The sequence below is a fragment of the Leptonychotes weddellii genome, chromosome 10 (assembly GCF_054177405.1).
Source record: "Leptonychotes weddellii isolate Sample4059 chromosome 10, ASM5417740v2, whole genome shotgun sequence".
In the NCBI taxonomy this organism is placed as follows: Eukaryota; Metazoa; Chordata; class Mammalia; order Carnivora; family Phocidae; genus Leptonychotes; species Leptonychotes weddellii.
In genome coordinates this window covers 93,875,270-93,898,302 of record NC_138378.1, presented here as the reverse complement: position 1 = coordinate 93,898,302, position 23,033 = coordinate 93,875,270, and the positions used below count along the sequence as shown (strand labels likewise).

Below are 23,033 nucleotides of genomic sequence, written 5' to 3'. Positions count from 1 at the left end.
GGTAGCAGGCAAGATTCAGGCACAAGCCTTAATCAAGATGTATGGAGAAAGACCAAGGTAGAACTGAGTGAGGTAAAAATATTCCCAACTCATAAACATCTAAGAGTTTTCTCTGTAATTAAGGAAGAATGCTTGATTCCATTAGGAGCAACAGATGAAAGGAAAATCCATGTTTCAAATGTGATATAGAAGCTGGAATATCTTGACCCAATATACCCAGTTTTAGCCAAGTAAATAATTGTAAGCTAAAAGAGTGTGTGAAATAGGTAGTGCCTAGTACAAAAATGGCTGGGTTCTAAACTTCTTGCATTAATTTCTCTTGAATTTTGAGCCTGTTTTCTTTAGAAACAATCTGATATAACATAGTTATGGACCCAGGTCAGACTACTGCAAAATGCCTATTTAGCACTACCCAGAGTATATCTAAAGTTTTAAAAGTATTGGCCTGAGTTCTGGATCTCAAAAGCAGGGATGATAGCAGAGAAAAGAATGAAGAAGAGACAACATATCTCGCTCCTCATCACACTTTCCACCATAGCCAAATTGTGAAAGAGGGGACTCAGTGCTCTTAAGTTATGCTTGCCCTTCTTGCTACAATAAACTACCCACATATATTCCTCAAGAATAAGCCACACTATAAAAGCATCTACTGTTCATCTCCCTCAACCATAACTTTAATTCTTTGCTGTCTCTAGAAGGTGTTAAGAAAGCCACCTGATTTAAGTAACTCATACTAATGTGTTAATGACTGATTTGTACATTCATTTATAGACACAGCTCACACACACACACACACACGCAAACACATGGGCATATACAACTGCATTACTTATGTATTAGCTAGGCATCATTTTAGGAGCCAAAGATATGAGAGATTGGAAGGGCAGGGTTTCTGCTCCCATGAAGCCTACGTTTCAGTGGGGAGAGGTAGACAATAACATTCAAAAACAAACTAAACTGTCCGGAAAGTAATAAAGACTCTACAGAAAATAGGGTGATATAACATACTTCACATTGGTGGTTAGGAAAGGTCTCTTTGATGAAGTGACATTTAAGATGAGCTACACTTGAAGACAAAGAGCCAGTCTTGTGTAAATGAAGGGAAAGAGCATTTTAGACAGCTAGTGTAACCTTGAGAAAGGAGTGAACCTGGGGCATGGAGGACAGTGTACAAGCCAGTGGGGCTGAAGAACAGTGGGCAAGGGGGGAAAACAGAATGGAAAGACAGGCAGGGGCCAAATCACATAGGTCTTTGTAAGCCTGGGGGATACTTCTGAAGTTTATCCTAAGTAGGGAGCCCTTGGAAGACTGTAGGCAGAAATGTGGTCTGATTTACATCTTAAAACAATCCTTAGCAGAAGCATGAAGAGAGACAGGAGGCCCCTGCAGAGGTCTGAGAGAACGGCCTACCCGGACTTGATGGTAGAGAGAGATGCAATGTAGGGGTAAGATCTGCAGGAGTTATGAATGGCTTGACTGTGGGGATGAGAAAAAAGGAATCAAGGACACTGGCTAGATGATGATATTGTTTTCCAGAAAAAAAGGCAAGATCTGGAAGGAATAGGTTTGGTTGAAGGATGAGGCCGTGGGCAGTGGAAATAAGCAGTTCTACTTTGGACATGGTGATTCGGAGCCCCACATTACACATCCAGCATCAATACAGGGAAGGAAGTTGGCATGTGAATCTAGAACTCGGGAAAATTGAGGCTTGGGATAAACATCTGGTAATCACTGGCGTGTTGGTGGCATTTAAGTCATGGAGACTGGTGTGATGGGCCAGGGAGTGAGCCCAGATGGGGAAGAGAAGAGAGCTGGAGACCAGGCTCTACTTACTTCAACATTGACAAGTGGAAGGAAACTATTCAGGAAGCCCCTCTTCTCCAGACAAGGAGCTCTGCAGAGGGTGATTCTGGAAAAGAAGGCTCTTGCTCTTTTAACAAGTGTGAGTCTTTAAGGTTGAGCCCCCTCATTCCCCATGAAGACCCTCAGGAGTCCTCCTCTGCCAACAGATTATAATGAGCACTTGATTACCAGTGGTAGGAGGAAGAAGCTCTGTCTCACCCGGAAAGGCATAGCTCTTTTCCCCATAGACTTTGAATATGATAAAAAAAAAAATACTTTAAATGAGATATTTAAATATTTAATCCTGCCTTAGGGCAGGCCATCGGAAGCTGAGAATCCAAGGGTCTCACCTACCAAGAGGCAGCAATACAACAATGCTAGCTCGGAGCCCTTCTACTTTAGGAAAAGGTCAAGACATCAGCCTAGAGAAAAAGCTGAGCCTCAGGACCAATGATTAGTAGTAAGCTTTGAGTGAAAAGAATTAGTCTTTTTTGTTCTTCCACCTGTAGCAACTGGGCTTTGTCATCTGGGAATAATAGCATCTTTTTTTTTTTTTTTTTTTTAGGAGTCAGGAGATAAAAAAAAGCACTGCTCTGAATCATCAGGGTTCAAGAATAAAGTCAGAAATATGTTTGTTCAGCATCTTGTTCAATTTGCACAGCTTTTGGGGGGGATGTATGTTTATATAAATATAACTATGAGATTACCTACAGCTATATCGTGTGGGGAACATGCTGCACAGCTCATATCACAGCAAATTACAGGAATTCTCCTGATAACAGAGCATAGAAATCTGTTTCCTGATGGGAAGAATTTATGGCGGTGAAGGGAAACCATTTTGACAGCTAATGATTCTGTTGTATTCTCCCCAACAGGCTTTCTTACCTCTTGATGCCCCTACCTGGGTTCTGAGCCAGTTTTAAGTGGCAGAACAAATGAGGTTTGTACGCTAAGGTTTAGTGTAATCCACATTTCATGTACAGAAAAAAAAAAGTTAATGATATGGTATGGCTGCCACACTTTTCAAGAGAGTTTAATACAAGAGATGCACAGAGCTACTTTGGAAGACTAGTATACAGGAAAAGGAGCCAGTTTTGAGGTATTGAGATGAGGAGCAGGAAAATTGAAAAAACATATATATTTTTAGAAAAAAGGATTTGATGTAGTAAAAGCATTTTTTTGATCATTTGGAAAACAAGAGATGCATTAGGTAGGACCAACTGCTGACTTTCCAGAGAAGTAGGTTGATTTTGAGTACCTCTAATGAGAGACCTAATTTTGCTCTCATTATCATAATTTGCACATATTCTCCTTAAGGGTTAAACCTGGGGCCAGAAGTGTGTGCTAACTTGGGCACCATTTAATACAGTGATTTAAGCCTTAGGGAGAGTAGACTCCAAAACATATTCCTACAGTAACCTGAGAGTGATGGGTATAGTAACCTGAGATAGAGGAACTGTTATGTTTAGTTTCTTTGGGTATATATGTTCTCTAAACAAAATAACTCACAGTATGAATATTTTAAGGTTTTCCTCCTGCTTGCTAAATTTCTGGTTATTTTCGGAAAAAGAATCAAAATAAAGACCAAAATTGGAACTGCTAGAAACAGCTGGTGTTGAGAGGGAGTCTGATCTCCTCTGAGGATCAGCAGTCAACTGGAAGACTTTGCATAGTTCTACTCACTAAGACTAAGTCGGACAAGGACCCCCTAAATCCCGAGTCCTCCATTAACTCACTTACACCAGAACCCTGTCAGGCCTCTTGACCAGGACTCCCACATGGTCGATCATTTGGATAGCACCATGGGCAATGGCTCACCACTATAAATCTGGACACTTTATTTCTGGTTATTCAAGGATGAAGTATCCAAATCTATACTGGTCAGATCATCTGCAGCTATTCATAAATAATAACAAAAGCTGTTGTTTTAATCAAATTCCTTCTATGTTTCAAATGCTTTACTAGATGCATAATTTATAGGTGTTTTCTCCAGTCCTTGCCACGATTCTGCAAGTTCAGTATGATTATCTCTATTTTACAAATAAAGAAAGACTCAGAGACACTGAAGTGATAAATACCTGAATGGAGAAGAACAACTAGTGAATTCCATTGAAGAGATATGTGCATGATTTAAACTGCACTTGTTTTCAGAGTCAAAACCAAAAGCCAGGGTTAGCTGTATATCTCTCAAGATGTCAACTAGCACTGGGCCTGCATCCAGAACTTTGGTTACAGTAGGCTCCCATGTGCACCAGAATCACCTGTGAGCTTAAAACACGCATGTCTGGGTCCTTCCTCTAGATCTTCTGATGCCACATGTTGATGGTGGGTTGCAGGCATTTGTATTTTTTAAACAAGCTCCCAGGTAATTTTGATGCTCACCCAAGCTTGAAAATTACTGCTGTCAAGGTCATGTCTGGGAGGATGATTTCTTAGAAGTCTGGGCAAATATAATGAGCTACAGTTGTAGATTGGAAGAAAAATTTAGCTTATAAGGAATGCATGAAGGGACATCCACGAAATGTGTCCTTGGCCTGCTTGCTTTGGCTGGGATTACTTTTGCCCTGATCAATGTCTACTTTTATTTTTTTCTTAATTTACTCACATTAACTTTTGGGTCAAGAGACTATTTTATCAGGTCTTCAGTAGGTACTTATCTCAGTTACTCAACCAATAGAGTTTCATGGAAATTATCCAAACGTTAGTAAATATAAAAAAGACAGATTTTGTGCTTGAAGAGGATTCTGTAATTTTGTTTTGTGTTTTAGAAAGTGCTAACTGTAATGGGAAGCTGATCTGTCAATCTAGCCATCAAACCAATCTATTCTCACCAGGCAGTCCCTCTGGGAATGCTTTTCTGTCATCAAGATGATACTGACCAGCCTTCTAACCTTGAAAAATGCCATGACAGTCTTCTGGCAGTGACATTATTTATATCTCTGGGCTCTTGCCTTTCATAGGCCTGTTTGTTATCACAGTCCTTGAAACTGTGAGAAAGAAAAGGTCAAGAAGGCGAACGGGCTGCCACGGCTGGGGGAAATCATATACAAATGTATTCTCTACCTGGTACTGAAGTGCCGAGGGCGACGAACACTACTGCGGTCACAGAATCTTTCAGGCCAATGGTGCATCCGAAGTGGGAAGCCAGGTCTCCAATGAAAGCTGTCAGTATGCCAATCATGAGGATGGAGACAATGAAACAGGCCCAGCCATTCCAGTATTCTGTAGGGGGGACGAAGGCGAAGAGGACCTTCCAGAACACGGTCAGAAAATGCATCACGTAATCGAAACAGGAGGGCAGCTTCTCCTCTCCACATTCATCGTCGTCATCATCTTCCCCTGGAGGGAGGAACGAAGCACATACCGTCACAACCCGGGCTCAGCGGGGTCTTCTTCTCTCCGTCTCCCTCCTTCCTCGGCCTTGTCATCCCTCCCCCGTAAGCAGGAGGTCATTAGAGGTGATTGAAGCTTAGGGTTTTCTAAGAGTCCATCATAATTAACCAATTAATTATTAAGCTACTGACATACCCCCTCACTGTGGTTGATGGGTCAATGGCAAAAACTTAAGCCCCCACCCAGTTTTGGTTATATGCAGTCAACACACCCTTTCTAAGGTCCTGTCAACTCCAGGGTGAGTTGTCATTTCAGGGAAATGAAAAAGATTTCTTCCAAAAGACTGGGAAGCCCTGTGTCAGGCTCAGAAAGAAGCCTCTTTTGACAAAAGATAACAATGACAGAGTTTTCCTCACCAAGGTTCTTCCAGCCTGGAGCCTGGCTCTGGGGATTCACCGTTAAATAAGCACCCATAGGACAGTGTTCAGACAAGGTCTTCAAGCACAGCTCTGGGCCCTACAGATTTCTCCAGCTTTATCTCTTGCAATTACTTCAAACTCAAACTTCATCCTAGCCAACGGAATTATCCGCATTTTTTTTTTTCCAAACCGTAAGTACTTTCTCCTACTTTTATCCGTTAGAACTAAATGTGTTTGGCGTGTCCTAATCCCTCCCTCCCTCCCCTTCCCCACTCAACCTTTAAAACTCACTTCCTTCGTGAAACCTCTGACGGCACCCTTGCCCTCCAGCCAGGGCTGGAAATTCCTCCTCAGAGCTTCCGTAGCCTTCTGACACTTGTGACGCTGAGTCAGTGGTTCTCCGACTGTGGTCCCCAGACCAGCGGTATCAGCCTCACCAGGGAACTTGTTGGAAGAGCAAATTCCTGGCCCCACTGAATCAGAAACTAGAGGCCTGGGGGTGATTCTGATGCATACGCAACTTGGGAACCAACCTCTCTCTAGACTGCCCATTCATTTTCTTCTCCAGTTGACCATGAAGCCCAGCGAGGTCAGGAGTTTGTTCATTTTTGTGTCCCTAGTGTTTGGTCCAATCTCCTGCACATGGAATAAGCTGGCTAAGGGCTTATTAAATGAATGAATGCATGCATGAATTTCCACTGACTTTATATAACTGCTTAATTATGAAACATATACACATATAACCCAATTCTGCCAATTACATCATATAATCAGTGCATAAAGAAATGCACCAAGCTTACTACTGAAAGGAACCAGGAAATCAATAATAGTATCCTAAAACAGAGACTTCATTTATAATGGGATATAATCCCCACTCACATATTTTAACATTGGGGTACTGAATGTCAACTCTTCTCGAAGTGGTGGCAAAGAAATTTCGTGTGTTTTGTGCCATTTTGGAAAGAACCCCTTGAGGACTTTGTTCACTCCCCCACCCCCAAACCTTGTCACCAGGGATCTACTTTCCTTTGTCCAAGTAATGCCGTTGACAGGTGAGGCTGTCAGACTTTCCAGCTGATCGTGTGACCTGAGATTACCAGCAAGGAGCAAATTTGTGTGTTCTCTGTGAGGCACTCAGTGGTGAGGCCATCTGGTGCAGATCATTACCGGGAAAACCTTAAGGCAGAGGAGCTTTGAGGGAAAAGTGCCTCTCGCAAAACACGAAAAGAGGAATATCTCCATTTGTCACCTGTCATGTCACAGGAAGAGAGACGAGGCTATGGCTTGCTCTGCCATGAGCACATGGTCAGAATTATTATGCAAACAAACTTTGGGGGTCTGTGGAGAAAACAGCTCCTCTTTCAGGCTTTGGACTGTCTCCAGCGAAGTCTTGGGAGGAAGCCCCCAGCAGATGAATAGAATGACCTTTGGAGACTAGGTAGGTAGGGAACTCAAGTCAGACCAGCTGGTAGAAAAGTGTGTGACTCACTGGAGTAAGAAAGCATTGTTGACCATGTTAAAGTAACTGATGGAGGCCCTCAGACTGAGATGGCCCTGATGCCTTGGTGATCTATGAAGGCAAATCACAGCCTAAACCACATCAATTTCATTCAATACACTTGCATCCGAGAAAACACAATTTTAGAGCAACCAATCACAAGCAGCCACCTAGGCTTTACCAAATAAGGCACCCACTTAAGCTACAGCCAATCAAATAATTTCCTTGCTTTGCTTCTGCCTCTGCTCCACAAAAAGCCTTTCCCCTCGCTCCTGTCCCTAAACCACTTTGGTGTGGCTCTGCCTGATCTGAATACATATTTGCTCAAATAAACTCTTAAAAGTTTTAATGTGCCTCAGTTTCCCTTTTGATAACTGTTTCCTATAGTGTCATGCTGTATGGCTATTACATATTTCTAGTATCTTGCCTGAAAGCAGAAGATGATTTTAAACCAAAGCACACATTATGGGCTGAATCATCTCCCCCAGATTCACCTGGTGAAGCCCTAAGCTCAGAATGTGACTGTATTTGGAAATAGGGCCTTAAAGAGATGAGTAAGTTAAAATGAGGCTGTTAGGGTGGAACCCTAATCTAATCAGGCTGGTATCCTTGGAAGAGGAGGGTACTGGGACATATTGACACCAGGGGTGCATGCATATAAAGGGAAGACCACGTGAAGACACAGCAAGAAGGCAGCCCTTCTCCCAAATCAAGGAGAGAGGCTTCCGGAGAAACCAAACCCGCCCACATGTTGGTCTTGGGACATTTATCTTCTGGACCTGTGAGAAACTAAATTTCGACTGTTTAAGCTACCCAGGCTGTGGTCTTTTGTTACGCAGCCCTAGCAACCTCACACCGAACCTTCAGAAGCCTCCTGCGGCGTGACACTGATACTTAAGGCCAACCACTCGGTGTTTCTATCACCCATTCCTTTCTTGTTTGCTCGTCCATTGCTTCTTTGCTCCTTCTTTTACTTTTCTTCCCATTTCCCTTTCGCCCTATGCTTTAGCTCCAGGAAGAACTTATTGTGAGAGCTGCAGTTGTTAGGGCTTATTGGAGAGAAAGAAGAAGAGAATCATGTTAATCCTCCCTCTCACTTCTCTCCTCCCCCACTCCCCATCCCAAAGAGGGGAGAGTTGCTCATACCCTACAAAAGCTTGGGGAAAGCACTAGACCTTATGGTTATATTTATTTTGAATATGATCCCTATAAGTTCCTATATTCTATATTTTTGGACATTTTGTAACTTCATACGGTATATGATTAAAACAATTTGGAAAACACTGAATTTTAATCGTTTATGGAAACAGATCATTCTGCCTCTAATTCTACGAAATTGCTTAATCTGGGGTGTCTAAGACTCACAGTGTGAAGATGAGCAAGAAAGCAAATAGTGAAGCTTCTCAGAAGAAATGACACTTATAAATCGAGAGTAGATATTACATTTGTCTTCAAGATGGAAATAATAACACCTTTCCCATGAGGGATGTGCAAGGGAATAATTAGATCATCTCTTCAAAGTGAGGATAGTTCAAGATAATGATGAGCGTGGTAGTTAGCGTTATTGTCCTCCACTTAGGATTGTACTGTGTTTCCCTGTCATTACATAATTGCTTAGTCAACATGCTGGGTCCTATGGTTACAGCCTAGGCTTTTAGAAACAAAAGTTAATCTTGCCCTCTGGAATTAGCTTCATGATCTATATGTGTGCAATGCAAAATACGTGTGTGTGTGTGCAAGAGAGAGAGGGACAGAGGGACAGAGAAATTTCCTTCTGTAGGTTTCCAGCATTACAAGGTATCTGAAATATTTTAGCACTTCAGTCTGGAATGGGAGGCCCATCTGTTTTATTACATTTGAAAGTAGAAATGCCCTCCTATCCTCTTCCCTGGGATCACACTGTTCTTTATAAATTTTAATCTCCAACTCAGATGTCATTTAAATATTAAAAATGACCATGGGCTGCCACGTATGATGCACAATTACCTTGTCTTGGAGAAGGAAAAAGAAATGGGATGTTCATCCGCCACCATCAGGACTATACTTAAAAGTTTGTTCTTTGCAAAGAGCAGTGGAAGATTAAAAACAAAACATCTGGAGCATTTTTATGTGATGGCAAAGATAGTGATCTGCCAGTCCTGTCTGTACGCCAGCTCGGGCTTACTGGAGGCTAGTAATGCTTTCAAGTCCCTCCTCCGCATTAGCAAAGAAACAGGCAATGGGGGAGGGGCTTCCTTTTATAGGATCCCAAGCGAAGGATCTTCTTATCTCAGAATCCTTCTTTCCAGCTTTATGGATTCCCCTAATGGAAAGATAAGAAGCTGCATTCGGTTAACCCTTCCCATGGCCCTTCAAATGGTTTCCTTGAGACATGTTGGGACTTCCTAAATATAACTACAAAAATAGCCAAATCATTAAAACCACCAATAGAAAGAAGAGAGAGCATCACTTCAACTACTGACCTAACAGAACCTGCACTGACCTCGCTCTGGAGCATGAGAACAAAGGTGGCGTGAGCACAATTGACCATGAAAGGGAACCCTGGGCTTGGCACGTGCAGATAACCGAGCATCTAATGTAGACCAGGTGTTGGTGAGCATCCCTCCGGAGGCACTCAGGGTTTGGCCTCAGGGAGAGCTTTGACAACCGGAAAAAGAGGCGACTGAGGTGTAGTGGACATTTAGGTCAGAAAACTTAACAAAATTTCTAGTTCTCAGAGCTTGTTTGGGAGCAGGACTTGACCTTCCTGAGCCTCAGCTCCTCGTCTGTCAACTGAGTTTCTTAACTCCCACGTTACTGATCTGTTGTGAGGACCGGAAGAGGAAATGTGAAAGGCTTTTGTAAAACTGTGAACCCCTTTACAGACAGCTGTGCCATAGTCCATCACTGTTACTTGTCAGAAGGCAGGCAGCAAATCAATACGATCTGAGTATCCTGATTTCACAGAATCTATATTCTGTTTGAATGAGTCATTATCACCACTGCTTCCCCAAGCCCTTGATTTTAAAAAAAAAGAAAGAAAGGAAGGAAGGAACAGAGGGAGGGAACATGATAGGGTGTCTTCTAAGTGACGGGCACTAAACTTTTTCACATACCTGGTCTTATTTAATCCTTACAATAATGCTGCAAGGTAAGCATTATTAATCCCATTGTACACAGAAAAAACCTGAAGTTCGGACAGTTTATGACTTTCTAAAATAATCACATAGTTGGTAAGTGGCTGAGTTGGGATTTGATCTAACAGCCGAGGGAATATTCTGCTACACATGATGTCTCGCTGAAGCAAGTTGAGTATAATATTCACATCTTGATTCAAAGTTTGAATTTGAGAATACTTTCAATGCCTAGTGCTATATAGATACAATATTGCCTTTTTTAGGAATTTGAAAACACTGATGCACCATGTTTGTATTGTAATTTCTTTTTTTTTTAACCAATCCATTTTTTAATTTTTAAATTCTTGACATTACAGAACTAAACTGGAATTTATTAACATTCCACTCTTACATTTCTTCTCGACAAACAGAAATAAAATTCATGAGCCAAAAACCCAAAACAAAACTAAAAACAGGGAAAAGCTTATAAAACTAAATACGGATCCCAGCATTAACAGCTGAACAGAGAATGTGATTTTTAAATTCTTAGCGGATGATAAAGTTGTGTAGAAACTGAACACTTACAAATTATTTAAAACCTGAAATCACTGACCAGAAATTACACAGGTGGATCATGGGAAAACAGCAGAAAGGGGTTATAAGTGAACCTACACTGTTCTAGCTGCACCCCATGCCCTTCTCAGAGGCCAGACTAATACTGGCAGCAGAACCAGTGATAGTAACCTGCCTACCAGAGGAGGCTTCCACTGGATTGGCAATTTTGATCTGGGCCCCGGACATCTGGCGGATCTCATTAATGTTGGCGCCTTGGCGCCCAATTATGCAGCCAATTAAGTTATTTGGAATGGTGAGTTCATGGGTGGTTTGAGTAGATGCATCCAAACTTGCCCAACAGCCTTTCACCTCTGGAGAGCTGGAGTCAATTCCGGCGAATCCGGTCCCGCCATGCATCATGGCAAAGTGAGACTGTTGTCTTGCCTGTAATTTATTTTCTAGATATGATACATTTTTGGTACAGTCAGCCATATGATCTTTCTCAAGACCTTGGGGACCAACAAAACACAGAAAACAATAAATGAATGGAGGGCATCATGGCTGTGACCATTTTGGAATCTCTACTTGAGTAGAGCAAGTTCTTATTTCCATTTCTAGTTGTCAAAGGTCAACCATGTAGTTTTGAATCAAACACCGTGGTTTACATCCAGCTCTTCACTCTAGAATTTGGGAAACTGGCCTACATTGTCACAAATCTGTAATGGAAAGCAGTTTGGAGAATCCTTGCTGCTATTAATCTGAGGAAGGGTCTGACTTTCAATTACTTTTAGGTATTTACCTATAATTAGTCCATTTTTATTTTGCAAGAGTATCCTCCAACTAAGGGATTAATGAGAATGATCAGATGCTTTCCAGGAGTATGACAGAATGGATATAGAATGACATCTGCCAACCACACTGTCATCCATATGATCCGAGCCCAGCAAATGTTACTCAACTGACTCCACACGGAGCACCAAGCCTGACACGGGGCTTGATCTCATGACCCTGAGGTCATGACCTGAGCTGGAAACCAAGAGTCAGATGCTTAACTGACTGAGCCACCCAGGTGCCCCGCAACTGTACAATGTTGAATCTGTGCTTATTAGGCTCTTTAAGAGAAGAGACTCCTTACTGTCTTTTCAGTACAGTAGAACTGTTATTAGAATACCTGTAACGTTGATATCACGCCAGCTCTTTCTAAGAACTTTCCTTCTTGAAGCTTTCTCCGAAATGGATGTGGACTGTGGAAAAAAGTTCCTAGGAAGCTAGTCGTCCTTGGGGAAGGTATGAGGCTCGCTGTTGGTCTCCCATCTTTCTGCCCTAGTGCCTGCAGGCAAAAGCCTGTGAGCAAGCCTAGGGGTATACCGAGGGCTCCTTCTTCACTAGCTTAGTGGGGATTTGAATTAGTGTGGACACTCGATGTCTAGACTACAGTGTGCCTGCATGCCCACATCTAAGTGTATGTAGTTTACTCCTGGATACTTGACTCATCTCTAGTTTTTATTCTATGTCCCTAGGTAAAGAAATACATTGGACAGCAACACCACTGTGCATGAAATGTGAGTTCAAGATTGCTATAGATTTGTAACTTGGACTGATGGCCTGTTCTGGGATGGAGAGGACACCTACACAGTCCCTGTTAATCATCCCCATCCCCCAATTCCAAGTCAGAGACAGCTATGGGCCATTCTGTTCTATAGGACCAGTGCTGGTTTCAGTCCATACTTGGGGGGCTAGGGACCTGTGATGTGTGACAGGGTTGGAAGGGACACAAGAAGGCCACTCACTCTCTGTGAATAACTTTCCACCATGTCTGGAACAAATGAACCCCCGGATGAAAGAACAGAATCCTTACCAGCTTAGGCCATTGTGGACCTTGTTAGGATGGCTGAAGCAAGAGATACCTAACGTATCAGAAATATTTCTCAGCAAATGTGGCCAGTGTCAAAGCGAAAAACGATCCCCTAAGGAGTTCCAGTTCTATGTAAGTTTGATTTTAGCAAAACGAATCAGTTTAAAGCTGAAAACTGTGTGCCTTCTTTCTCTTCTTAAAGACTTCTTCTGTGTGAACTGAGTGTTCCTAAATGATTGTAGGTTGACATAATTAGTCATGTGGTTTTGCCCCAAGCTTTGTTTTTGCAAAATAACTCCAAGTCAGGCTAAATATCTTGAAATTCAGTGTACCCTTACCCTTTATTGATTGTAGGATTAACAGAATTCCAGGCTCCTGCAATAGGGAAGCATATTCCCTACAGACGTGAGCACCTAAGAAATACACCTTCAACAAGTAGAACTGATACTCAGCAAGTGTAGATGCCTCCTGCTAGTTTCGATGGTTTAGTTATAGTGGGTGGTTTGTGAGCACACCAGGTTCTAAGATTGGCCTGAGGGCTCTGATAACACTTTGTAAATAGCAGCAGCTGCGTCTGAATTAGCCTCCTAGAGTGTAGGCAGTTGAGCCTTGGAGGACCTGTTTGGGCAGCAATAACCCTGTAATTTTCAACAAACAGCTCAATCTTATGTCCTAGGAAAATGCTGAAATTTATGTAAGGTTAGATGTGTACTAAAGTCTGCCCCACATGCAGAGCAGCATAGAGACTGTCCAGATTCTCTTAAGATGCTGCTATGATCAAGCTAAGAGGTCTGGTTCCCTTACTGAGTGCTTATCCCCAGCACGTGGGTAAATATATGCATCCCACCTAATCTTCATCCTCCTAGCAACCTGCTCAAGTGGGTATTACTTTCTCCATTTTAAAGATGAAACCAAGGCTCGAAGACTTTAAGTGACTTGCTTATGAGAGCTAAACCTCTTTCCACCACTTCGCTGAAATTACTTGATCCACTGTTGCCAGAGAAAAAATTCTCTGTGGTTTGTCCAGCAGAAATCCATTCTGATAAAATCTAAGCTCATTTGGCATTGTTTTATGAAAAGTTTAATTAGAAAATAACTACCCTTCTTTTTTTGAGAGAGAAAGCGAGCATGTGTGTGAGGGCAAGGCGGGGGAGGGGCAAAGGAAGATAGAGAATCTCAGGCAGACTCCATGCTGAGCGTGGAGCTGAATTCTGGGCTCGATCTCACGGCCCTGAGATCATGACCTGAGTTGGATGCTCAACCCACTGAGCCACCCAGGCACCCCAAATAACAACCCGTCTTTAAAATAATCCTTTGCATATATAATTTTTAAAAGATTTATTTATTTATTTTAGAGAGAGAGAGCACGAGTAGGGGAGGGGCAGAGGGAGAGGGAGAGAGAAGATCTCCAGAAGACTCCCCCCTGACTGTGGAGCCCCAGATGGGGCTCAGTCTCATGACTCTGGGATCATGACCCTGAGATCATGACCTGAGCCAAAATCAAGGGTCGGACGCCATCCAGGCGTCCCTGCATATATCATGTGTAAAATACTGAATGTTCTTTCAGGGAATGAATGGATGGCTCTCGTTTCTGCTTTCCCAACAGTCTGAATGTCCTTTCATCTTAGGCAAAATCCTCAATGGGTGGTTTATATTGGTCCTATTGAGAAGTGGGATCCTTTTCATTCTGGTGGCTAACATCTCTCTCTCTGCATAGCCAACAGAAGGAATCCAGCTCCTCAGCAACTGCTCCCCACCCCCAGCACCCCCTGCTCCTTGCTTGCCTTCCTGGTCTCAGGATCACCTGACCAGACTTTGTTCTGATAGTGACGCTTGTGAGTTGATGTGCTGGCCAAGTGGCAATGTAAGTTGAGTATCTAAGATTTTTTTTTTTTAAATTTTATTATTATATTATGTTAGTCACCATACAATACATCATTATTTTTTGATGTAGTGATCCACGATTCGTTGTTTTTGTATAACACCCAGTGCTCCATGCAGTGGGTGCCCTCCTTAATGCCCATCACCGGGCTAACCCATCCCCCCACCACCCTCCCCTCTAAAACCCTCAGTTTGTTTCTCAGAGTCCATAGTCTCTCATGGTTCATCTCTCCCTCCGATTTCCCGCCCTTCATTTTTCCCTCCCTTCTCCTAATGTCCTCCATGCTATTCCTTATGTTCCACAAATAAGTGAAACCATATGATAATTGACTTTCTCTGCTTGACTTATTTCACTTAGCATAATCTCCTCCAGTCCCATCCATGTTGATGTAAAAGTTGGGTATTCATCCTTTCTGATGGCTGAGTATCTAAGATTCTAATCGTGGCTTTGGTTTACACAATCCAGAGTGATTGCAGTGACTGGGCACCCCTCATCTGCTCTCTAGGGTCCCCTTCTCTCTGTTGTGATTTTCAGTGAGCCCCTAGTAAAGAGGCCTGCCACTGACCACAAAGGGACTTCAGTGATTTCCATGTTCTTGGGCACTTCACAGATTCTCTGTGTGATTTGTCTCCTAGAAACTGAGGAGAGCCATTACTAACTCCTTAGTGCTGAGGAAAAGATAAACGAGATTTTTAAGAGAGGTTATATGCTTATATGTAGTACAATCTGTTTTGGATGGAGGATTAGCTCATTCAGACAGAGCATGCTCATGTACACTTCTCTTAGAGGGCAGGCTGGCCACTACGGAGGTTGACAATCAAGTCTGTCTGCCATTGGCTTTTTAATCTCTCATAAATAATAACCTTGAATGGAGCTGTTGTGATGGTTTTCTTCCATATAAACTATCTTAAAAATATCTCTTTCCCTCTCATCATCTGTAAGTCTATGGCCTGTTTTTCTTATCTGGTTAAAGCACGCAACAATGCTATTAAGTTTATAGGTCAGAACTCTAAAAATATTTTAAGCCACTCTTTTGTACCACAAGCCTGGGCTGAACCCCTCACCTGGACCAATATCTGCAGTAAATCTTTAAAGGGAATGGAGTGGTTGAAAGAGTGACTTTATCTGTACCGTTCATTTTTTTCAGTGAATAGTAATAATTTATGTGTCAGGCACAGTTCCAGGCATTGGAAATGCAGACAAATACCCCATAGAACTTCCATTCCATCCAGGAGAGATCGATAGCGATCAAGTAAAACAAACGAACAAACATGATGATTTCAGATACCGATGTGGGCTATGAAGACAGTGAAGTCAAGTGGCGTACTTGTGCATGGGTGGTTGAGAAACTCCTCTGAAGAGGTGACTTGTGAGCTGAGACCTTAATGGTGAGAACATCCAGACAGAGGGAAAGCCTTCCTTGGGATGGGGCAGGGTGGGGATGGGCGCAGCTTGTGCAAAGGCCCTGAGGCAAGAGCATATTGTGAAGAATAAGAATAAGCCTATGGCTTACAGGCATTAAACTCTGGGAGGCACAAGTGTGACAAGATGGAAGGAGGATTGAGCTTGGAATCAGAACCTGTAGGTCGGGGTCTGAATTCCAGTTTCTGTTTCCCCATCTCATAAATGGGTTCATGAATACCTAATGCACAGGGTTGCCGTGAGGCTTGTGTGATCAGGAAACTGTCCACCAAGGGTGAGACCATTCACTCATTCTGTGCTGCTAAGTAGTTGGCTCAGGAAAGTTTTGGTCTTTGCTCAGAGGTCCTTAGGGAAGATCAGGGGCCAGGCATGGATGGATCAAGGGCTAAGGTGCTGGTTCTACAAATGCCAACTTGAAAAGAAAAGTGAGAGCAATGCTGTAAAGTTTGGCAAGAACCAAAGATTCTAAAACAGGTCCTGTGTGACCTTGGATGAGACACTTTTCCTCTCTGGTCTCAGTTTCTTTATCAAAATAAGGGGAAGTTGGAATAGCTGATCAGTAAGCTCTTGTTTTGTTCTGCGCTGGCTTCCGGTCTAAGATGCTCTAACAGGGCATAAGACACGACCCCCAGCCAGACGTGGTCAGGCAACTGCAAGGCAGGAGAGATGAATGGGGTGGGGGGTCAGGGGTTGGTGTCAAAGCCTGTTCGTTCAGATAAGTGGCTTCTGGTTGCAGGAATCAGAATGACAAGGTCTTTATCAAGAGAGCAGACTGTGAACAGCAAGAATTGATGTTGCAAGTCACTTTGAGGAGGCTCCCCTCTGCCTTTGGGGTGCGTGTATGTGGTGGGGGGTGGCTGTGTTTTCTCCTCCTTCCACCTCTTTGGATTATGCTGAAATGTTTCTCCCACTGTAAACACTGTACAAAGGCCTTGCCTGGGGAAGAAAAGCCCCCCACGCCTCCAGCATTGATTTGTAAGCAACCACTAAAACTGTATTCACAGCGAAGCAGCCGGCGCCAACAAAAGAGCTACTGGATCCAGTGATGGCTCATTGTTTGCAGAGCGGCTCGGATGCCACTCCACACAAAAGCTGCATCAGAGGAGAGACTCCAGGCTTACAAATAAGAGCGCCGAATCATTCTGGAGCCCTTCAGCACAGTGTTTCCCTCAAGGTTTCGTAATAAGCAATTTAAGAGAAAAACAGCTCAACAAGCCAATAGTCTTTTCAGAAATATCAGCTAAAGCATATCCAAGGGCCAGAAGATAATTGCCAGTTTCTCCTGCCCTCTTGGACTCCCACCCCTGTGTGGCTGGCCTGCCTCTTTCAGAAACAGAGTTGAAGCTACCTGACTTAACATTTTATCCTGCTACCACTGACATTTTTAAGTTGATGGATATTCTAGAGTTGCCTTGCCTACCTACCAATATGGCCCCAAATAGTTTTCTCTCTGTAACTTACTATAACCCTTTCTTCCTCAAGCCCTCTGCTTTTCCTCTTTCTCAGTTAGCATCATGATTATCAGCTAAACACCTTTGAATCTTTGGCTTCTCTGGAGACTTGAGTTCAAGCGGTCAAAGACCCACCAACTAGTTGGATAGCTCTGGACAAGTAGTCCTCTCACTTCCCATGTGAAATTGGGGGATTTGGGTAGGTGACCTCTATCTCTGGAACATGGAAATACTGAAGGGTCCTCTGAAGGACCCTTTGTTTTCAGCAATAGATGTCAACTTGCTTTCCCTGGTCCTACTCCTTGAAATTTAGGGCTCTGACTTTAATCAAGTGGACTATCTGCCTTACAGTACCTGTTAGATAAATTGGGTAATTACGCCAACTCGGCTAAAGCTCATTTAAGACATCTAACGCTTAAGACACACCATCGGGGGTCACATTAACTAACTTCAGTAGCTGCTCTTCCTTGCTTTGAAGTAGATATTAAGAAAGTAAAGCTTTCACTAAGAAATTTCACTAAGGAAAACTGATAGACAAGGCCACTGTAAAATACAGATTTGCAGATCCAATTTGCACATACAAAAAGAGTATTTTATGTGTACAGATACATGCATCTGAGTATCTGCATGTCCTGTGCATATGTATTCATTATACATGAATTACATATGTCTGGAACTTTTTGAAACATGGCATATGTCTGTGTGAGAGCATGTATTTATACAGATTTTCTTCTAGATCAGACATAGCTGTATGATGTAGTGAAAACAGGCTTTTAATCCAGTTACATGTGGATTGAAAAACACTGACACATAAATTCATTCATTCTTTTCCCACAAACAACTTATCATTGCTGAATACTGCCTTAAGTGCCAGGGAAATAATGGTTAACAGGACAGATTTGCTGTTATTTTTTATTTTTTTTAGATTTGCTGTTATTTAAAACAAAAAAGGACTTTAATTTAGATTCTTACTACTTCTTAGAGGACTTGAACAGATCTGTACCTACCAATATAGCATAACATACTTTAAGATAAAATGGGACACAAATGTCTGAAGAAAACAGAAATAAAGGATGCTTTCAGACATCTGAATTGAGTGAATTTTGACCAGTTGGGCAAAAAAAACAAAACAAAACTGAGTAAGCTTTCTGATGGCGAAAGCAAATAAAAAAATATTGAATTATACACTTATGATTTTCTAACTGCCAAAGTGATAAGAATTAACTTGCTGGAAAAACTTCTTTAAACTAAAGTAGGAATTGATCATGTTTTCTTTATAGTGAGTGACATCATGAATAATTATCATAACTCTAAGGAAAGATAACACTTTTCAAATACTATATTTTAAAGATAAAAATTAAAACTGTAACTAAATTATAATTCAGTGAAGTCCCTTTTGAAAAGGGCTCTGATAAAAAGTTAAAGCAGCTTTACTTTCTTAATATCTACTTCAAAGCAAGGAAGAGCAGCTACTGAAGTTAGTTAATGTGACCCCCGATGGTGTGTCTTAAGCGTTAGATGTCTTAAATGAGCTTTAGCCGAGTTGGCGTAATTACCCAATTTATCTAACAGGTACTGTAAGGCAGATAGTCCACTTGATTAAAGTCAGAGCCCTAAATTTCAAGGAGTAGGACCAGGGAAAGCAAGTTGACATCTATTGCTGAAAACAAAGGGTCCTTCAGAGGACCCTTCAGTATTTCCATGTTCCAGAGATAGAGGTCACCTACCCAAATCCCCCAATTTCACATGGGAAGTGAGAGGACTTGTCCAGAGCTATCCAACTAGTTGGTGGGTCTTTGACTGCTTGAACTCAAGTCTCCAGAGAAGCCACAGATTCCAACATATGATTTTTACATGAAATGCTTTGTCATCCATGTTACATGCACTCTCTATCACAATGAATATAAATATTTTAGCTGTATACTAGAAAAAGGAGCGAAAACCAAGTTGGATGACAGCAGTGAGGTTCACATCTCCTGTTAGAGTTTAAAATAATTGCTATTCCTCTTAGTTCAAGCATGCTAGTGATTCAGAGCATGAAAAACCTACCTGAATAACTAATCATACCACCAGGAAACAGCAGGAGCTCAAAAAGAACAAAAGAAAAAAAAAAAAAGGATGGGCATTGATTCTTTTTATTTCTGAAGACCTGACATGATTTCTAGCAGTAGATATAACTACAGTTCCAAGATCACAAAAAGAATCTAGAATTGCTTCTGGCTTCCTCATGATGGGATTAACCTTGCAGTGACGGATCCTGTCCACTTTCCACAACTGGTATTCTTTCTGGTCCTTCGGCACCTCTGTCCAGTGCTTCCACACTCAGCTCCAAACCCTTAACTTCACAATGTGTAACTGAGAGTGAAGGACTCATCAACGTTGTCTCTTTCTCCTGAACTAACTCATTTGAAATCTGGCCACTTAAGCCCTGAATTAAGATGGTAGGAGGGACACCCAGGGTTGCGCTAAAAGCTTACAAGCTTTGGACTGACAACAATGGGGCTTCCTATTCTAGCTGACCACATGCTAGTTGTGTGACCCTAACTAAATATGTTTATGTAAGCACCCTGGGCCTCAGAGTTACCAATTCAGGAAAAAAAAAACCAAAAAACCAAAAAAACAACTTACCTCAGGGTATAGCTGTGAGGGATAGAAATAATATAAATAGAGGATTGGCCATGTAGAAGACAGTCAACAAATGATAACATTATTGAAGCAGAACGTGAGCCATAATTTCATACACAGGTATTTGATAGACTTTCTTTAAGGCTGTTGTACCTACTGAAAAACCAGCATGAAAATAACACCCTTGTTCATGAAATGAAAAAGTCAGCTTATGATTTTTAGATAAAGGATAATTAGGAATCTGTATAGTCACATAAGAAACAGGGCAAAATGAAAACTCCTACTAATCTCTAGCACCTTCTCCCTCCACTTTTCTTGCCCTTTCTTCCTTCCTTCCTTCCTTCCTTCCTTCCTTTCCTTCCTTCCTCCTTCCCTCCCTCCCTCCCTCCCTCCCTTCCTTCCTTGTCTTATAGTTATGCTGAGGCTGTGCCAAACTTGACCCAGCAGCATTTTCCCTAACTGCTTAAATGGGATTTTCAAATGACCCAGGGTTAACACATTAAGTAACGAGAGTGTCTCCTCCGTAATGATGTTCAATAACAGAAAAGATGCTAGAAAGATTCCTGCTTAGACCCGGTTGCATGGCAATCCCGTGAACCTCATTTGAGGCACCATTTTTATTACTTATTATTTAGGCTTATGGAGTGGGTCAGTCTTCAGGTTGACAGTATTTTCTAGTGAATTATTTTCTGGGGCACCATCGAGTTGACAGTTTCTGCTATTAAATAATTCAATTTAATTGATAGCACTATTTCTCCACATAGCCATGGATGATGACCTGATGATAGAAACATCCCCCAAACCGAACTAGCCTCCAAGTTGGTTTGGTAGACTTGGGAGAGCATGCCCTCATTATGTGGCTGAAGTCGGGTCTCTGGCTATAATCTACCGAAGCAGGGTGAGTGTGGACAGGCCAGCTGCATCTACCAGCCTGGCCTTGTGTTGAATGTCTGCCCTTCTACTGTAGAGGATTTCGCAGGGCTTTCTGATTTCCAGTTAAGGAGCAGGAAGAAAATTAGGCATTTTCAAAGCATCATCTCACTTCGTTTTTTTGAGGCTACCTTTGAAAACTATCCTCCCATCCCTTTCCTTCTAGGAGGATAGATGTGAACCGGATGCTGCTATTGTGCTAAATACCTAACGTAAGAAAGCTGGGTGGGTGGGAAGAGTAGACGTGTCCATGCCAAAATCAGATGGGCCACGAAGCACAAAGTCATCAGGGATATCACAGAACGATACCGGCCACTGACAGAACTCCCAAATTTCAATACTAGATGGGATCTTAGAACTCACCTAGTCCAACCCTCTCATTCTGCCGCTGCTGAAACAAAAATTCAGAAAGGTGAAATACTCTGTCAAAGTTTTACAGTTGGTCAAAGACAGAACCAAGACCACAAAAAGGCTTTTTTTTTTTTTTTTTTGCCACTTTGAGGTGTTCCTTCATTATGAGAACGCCAATAGATGCTCTGTCAGGCAAACTCTGTATCAGAAGTAGTAAAAGAATTTCAGAAAAAACTTTGGTGCTGGCTACCTAAAATTATCAGGGAAAAGAGAGGGCAGTGTGTTGACTTTCTTTAAAGAATGTCACTAATTACTGGGCAGGAGAAGACTATGGATGCATTAGGCAAAGGCTTCCCTTGGTACTTTAGGGAACTGGCTGGTATTCTCCATGGGGGCCTCTGAATGAGGCTTAAGGAGACTGAATGAATATTAAAGGAAAATAGCCCTTCATATTTTAAGCTGTGGCTCAATTGTCCAAATGAATAAAGATACATGCTAAATAAGATAATGTGCATGTCCCTGTGCGTGAATTGTGTGTCTGTGTGTGCACACGCATGTCTGGACATGTGTGTCTCTGTGTGTTCATGTGTGTTTGCGTGCACACATGCATGTCTGTGTGTATCGGAGTATGTGTGCACTTGTGTGTTCTACATGTGTGTCCCTGTGTGTATGCACGGGCACATACTCAGCCCCCGGCTACAGCAGGTGATGCACTCTTGACACTGGAGAGAATTCTGGGCTGATTTGTATTGTCATTTACCAGCTTTGCTTCTTGAGCAAGTTACGTTGTTTTTTTTTTTTTTCGTTGTTTTTCTGAACCTCAGTTTTTTACCTATAAAATGGTGTGTGTATGTGTGTGACTCTCACTATAAAAGGGAAAAGCAGTGTGTTTAGTCACTTAGTCATTTTAGTAATTAAACTGAATTGACTCTATTCACACAAGATTTGGTTATCTTTTATTGTAGATTCTTCAACAAGATTGGCCTCCCAAAGAGCCAATTGTGATATCTAAACTTATCGACAGCCCTCATGAAAATATGAATTGCCTTGATTAATCCTTACAGCAACTCCATGAGTGAGGAGCAGTTGTCTCTGCTTTACATCTGAGGGAACAGAGATTGAGAGGGGAGGTAATCTGTCCTGAGTCACCCAGAGAATTTCTGGAGATCTGGGACACAAACACACACCTGACTCCAAAGCCAAGCTTGCAACCGTTCTCCTTCACCTCACCACGGCCCAAGACTGTTGGTGGTTGTGCAGTCGGCAGCATTGGTATCTGCTTCTCTTTACCCAGCTAATGTTTGCCCTCTTCCTTGACACATCCGTTTCTCCTCTATATCCCGGCTCATCCACAATTTCTTAAGGTCATCCCTCCATTCTGCCTGGGTGGCTCAGTCGGTTGAGCGTCTGACTCTTGGTTTTGGCTCAGGTCATGATCTCAGGGTCATGAGATCGAGCCCTGCATCGGGTTTGGCCCTCAGCGCAGAGTCTGCCTGAGATTCCCTCTCCCTCCGCCCCTCACCCTGCTCCTGCATGTGTGCATGAGCACGCTCTCTCTCTCTTCTAAAATAAATACTTTTTTTTTTTTTAAAGGAGGACTTGGGGACAATTCAAACTGGACATACAGTGAATGCTAGCCTCACTTGTCAGTGCATCTGCTGACACATCTTAGAAGCACCTGATGGTACTGGACTCGCCTCACAAGTATCTGACAGCTGCCTACCTGGCTGCGGGCTACTGCTCCTGGCGTTCTACCCAGGAGGCCACCGAAGGAG

At 42.4% G+C, this 23,033-nt stretch overlaps 1 protein-coding gene across 10 annotated transcripts in view; it reads right to left on the bottom strand.

Moving 5' to 3' along the window:
* Positions 1 to 23,033, bottom strand: part of SLC8A1 (solute carrier family 8 member A1) — a 368,141-nt gene that overhangs the window by 21,651 nt on the left and 323,457 nt on the right. For all 10 annotated transcript variants that reach the window (XM_081796872.1, XM_081796870.1, XM_081796871.1 and 7 more), the window contains one exon: positions 4,906 to 5,181. In XM_081796872.1, the coding sequence (XP_081652998.1) occupies positions 4,906 to 5,181 (276 nt within the window). The remainder of the gene's footprint in view (positions 1 to 4,905; positions 5,182 to 23,033) is intronic.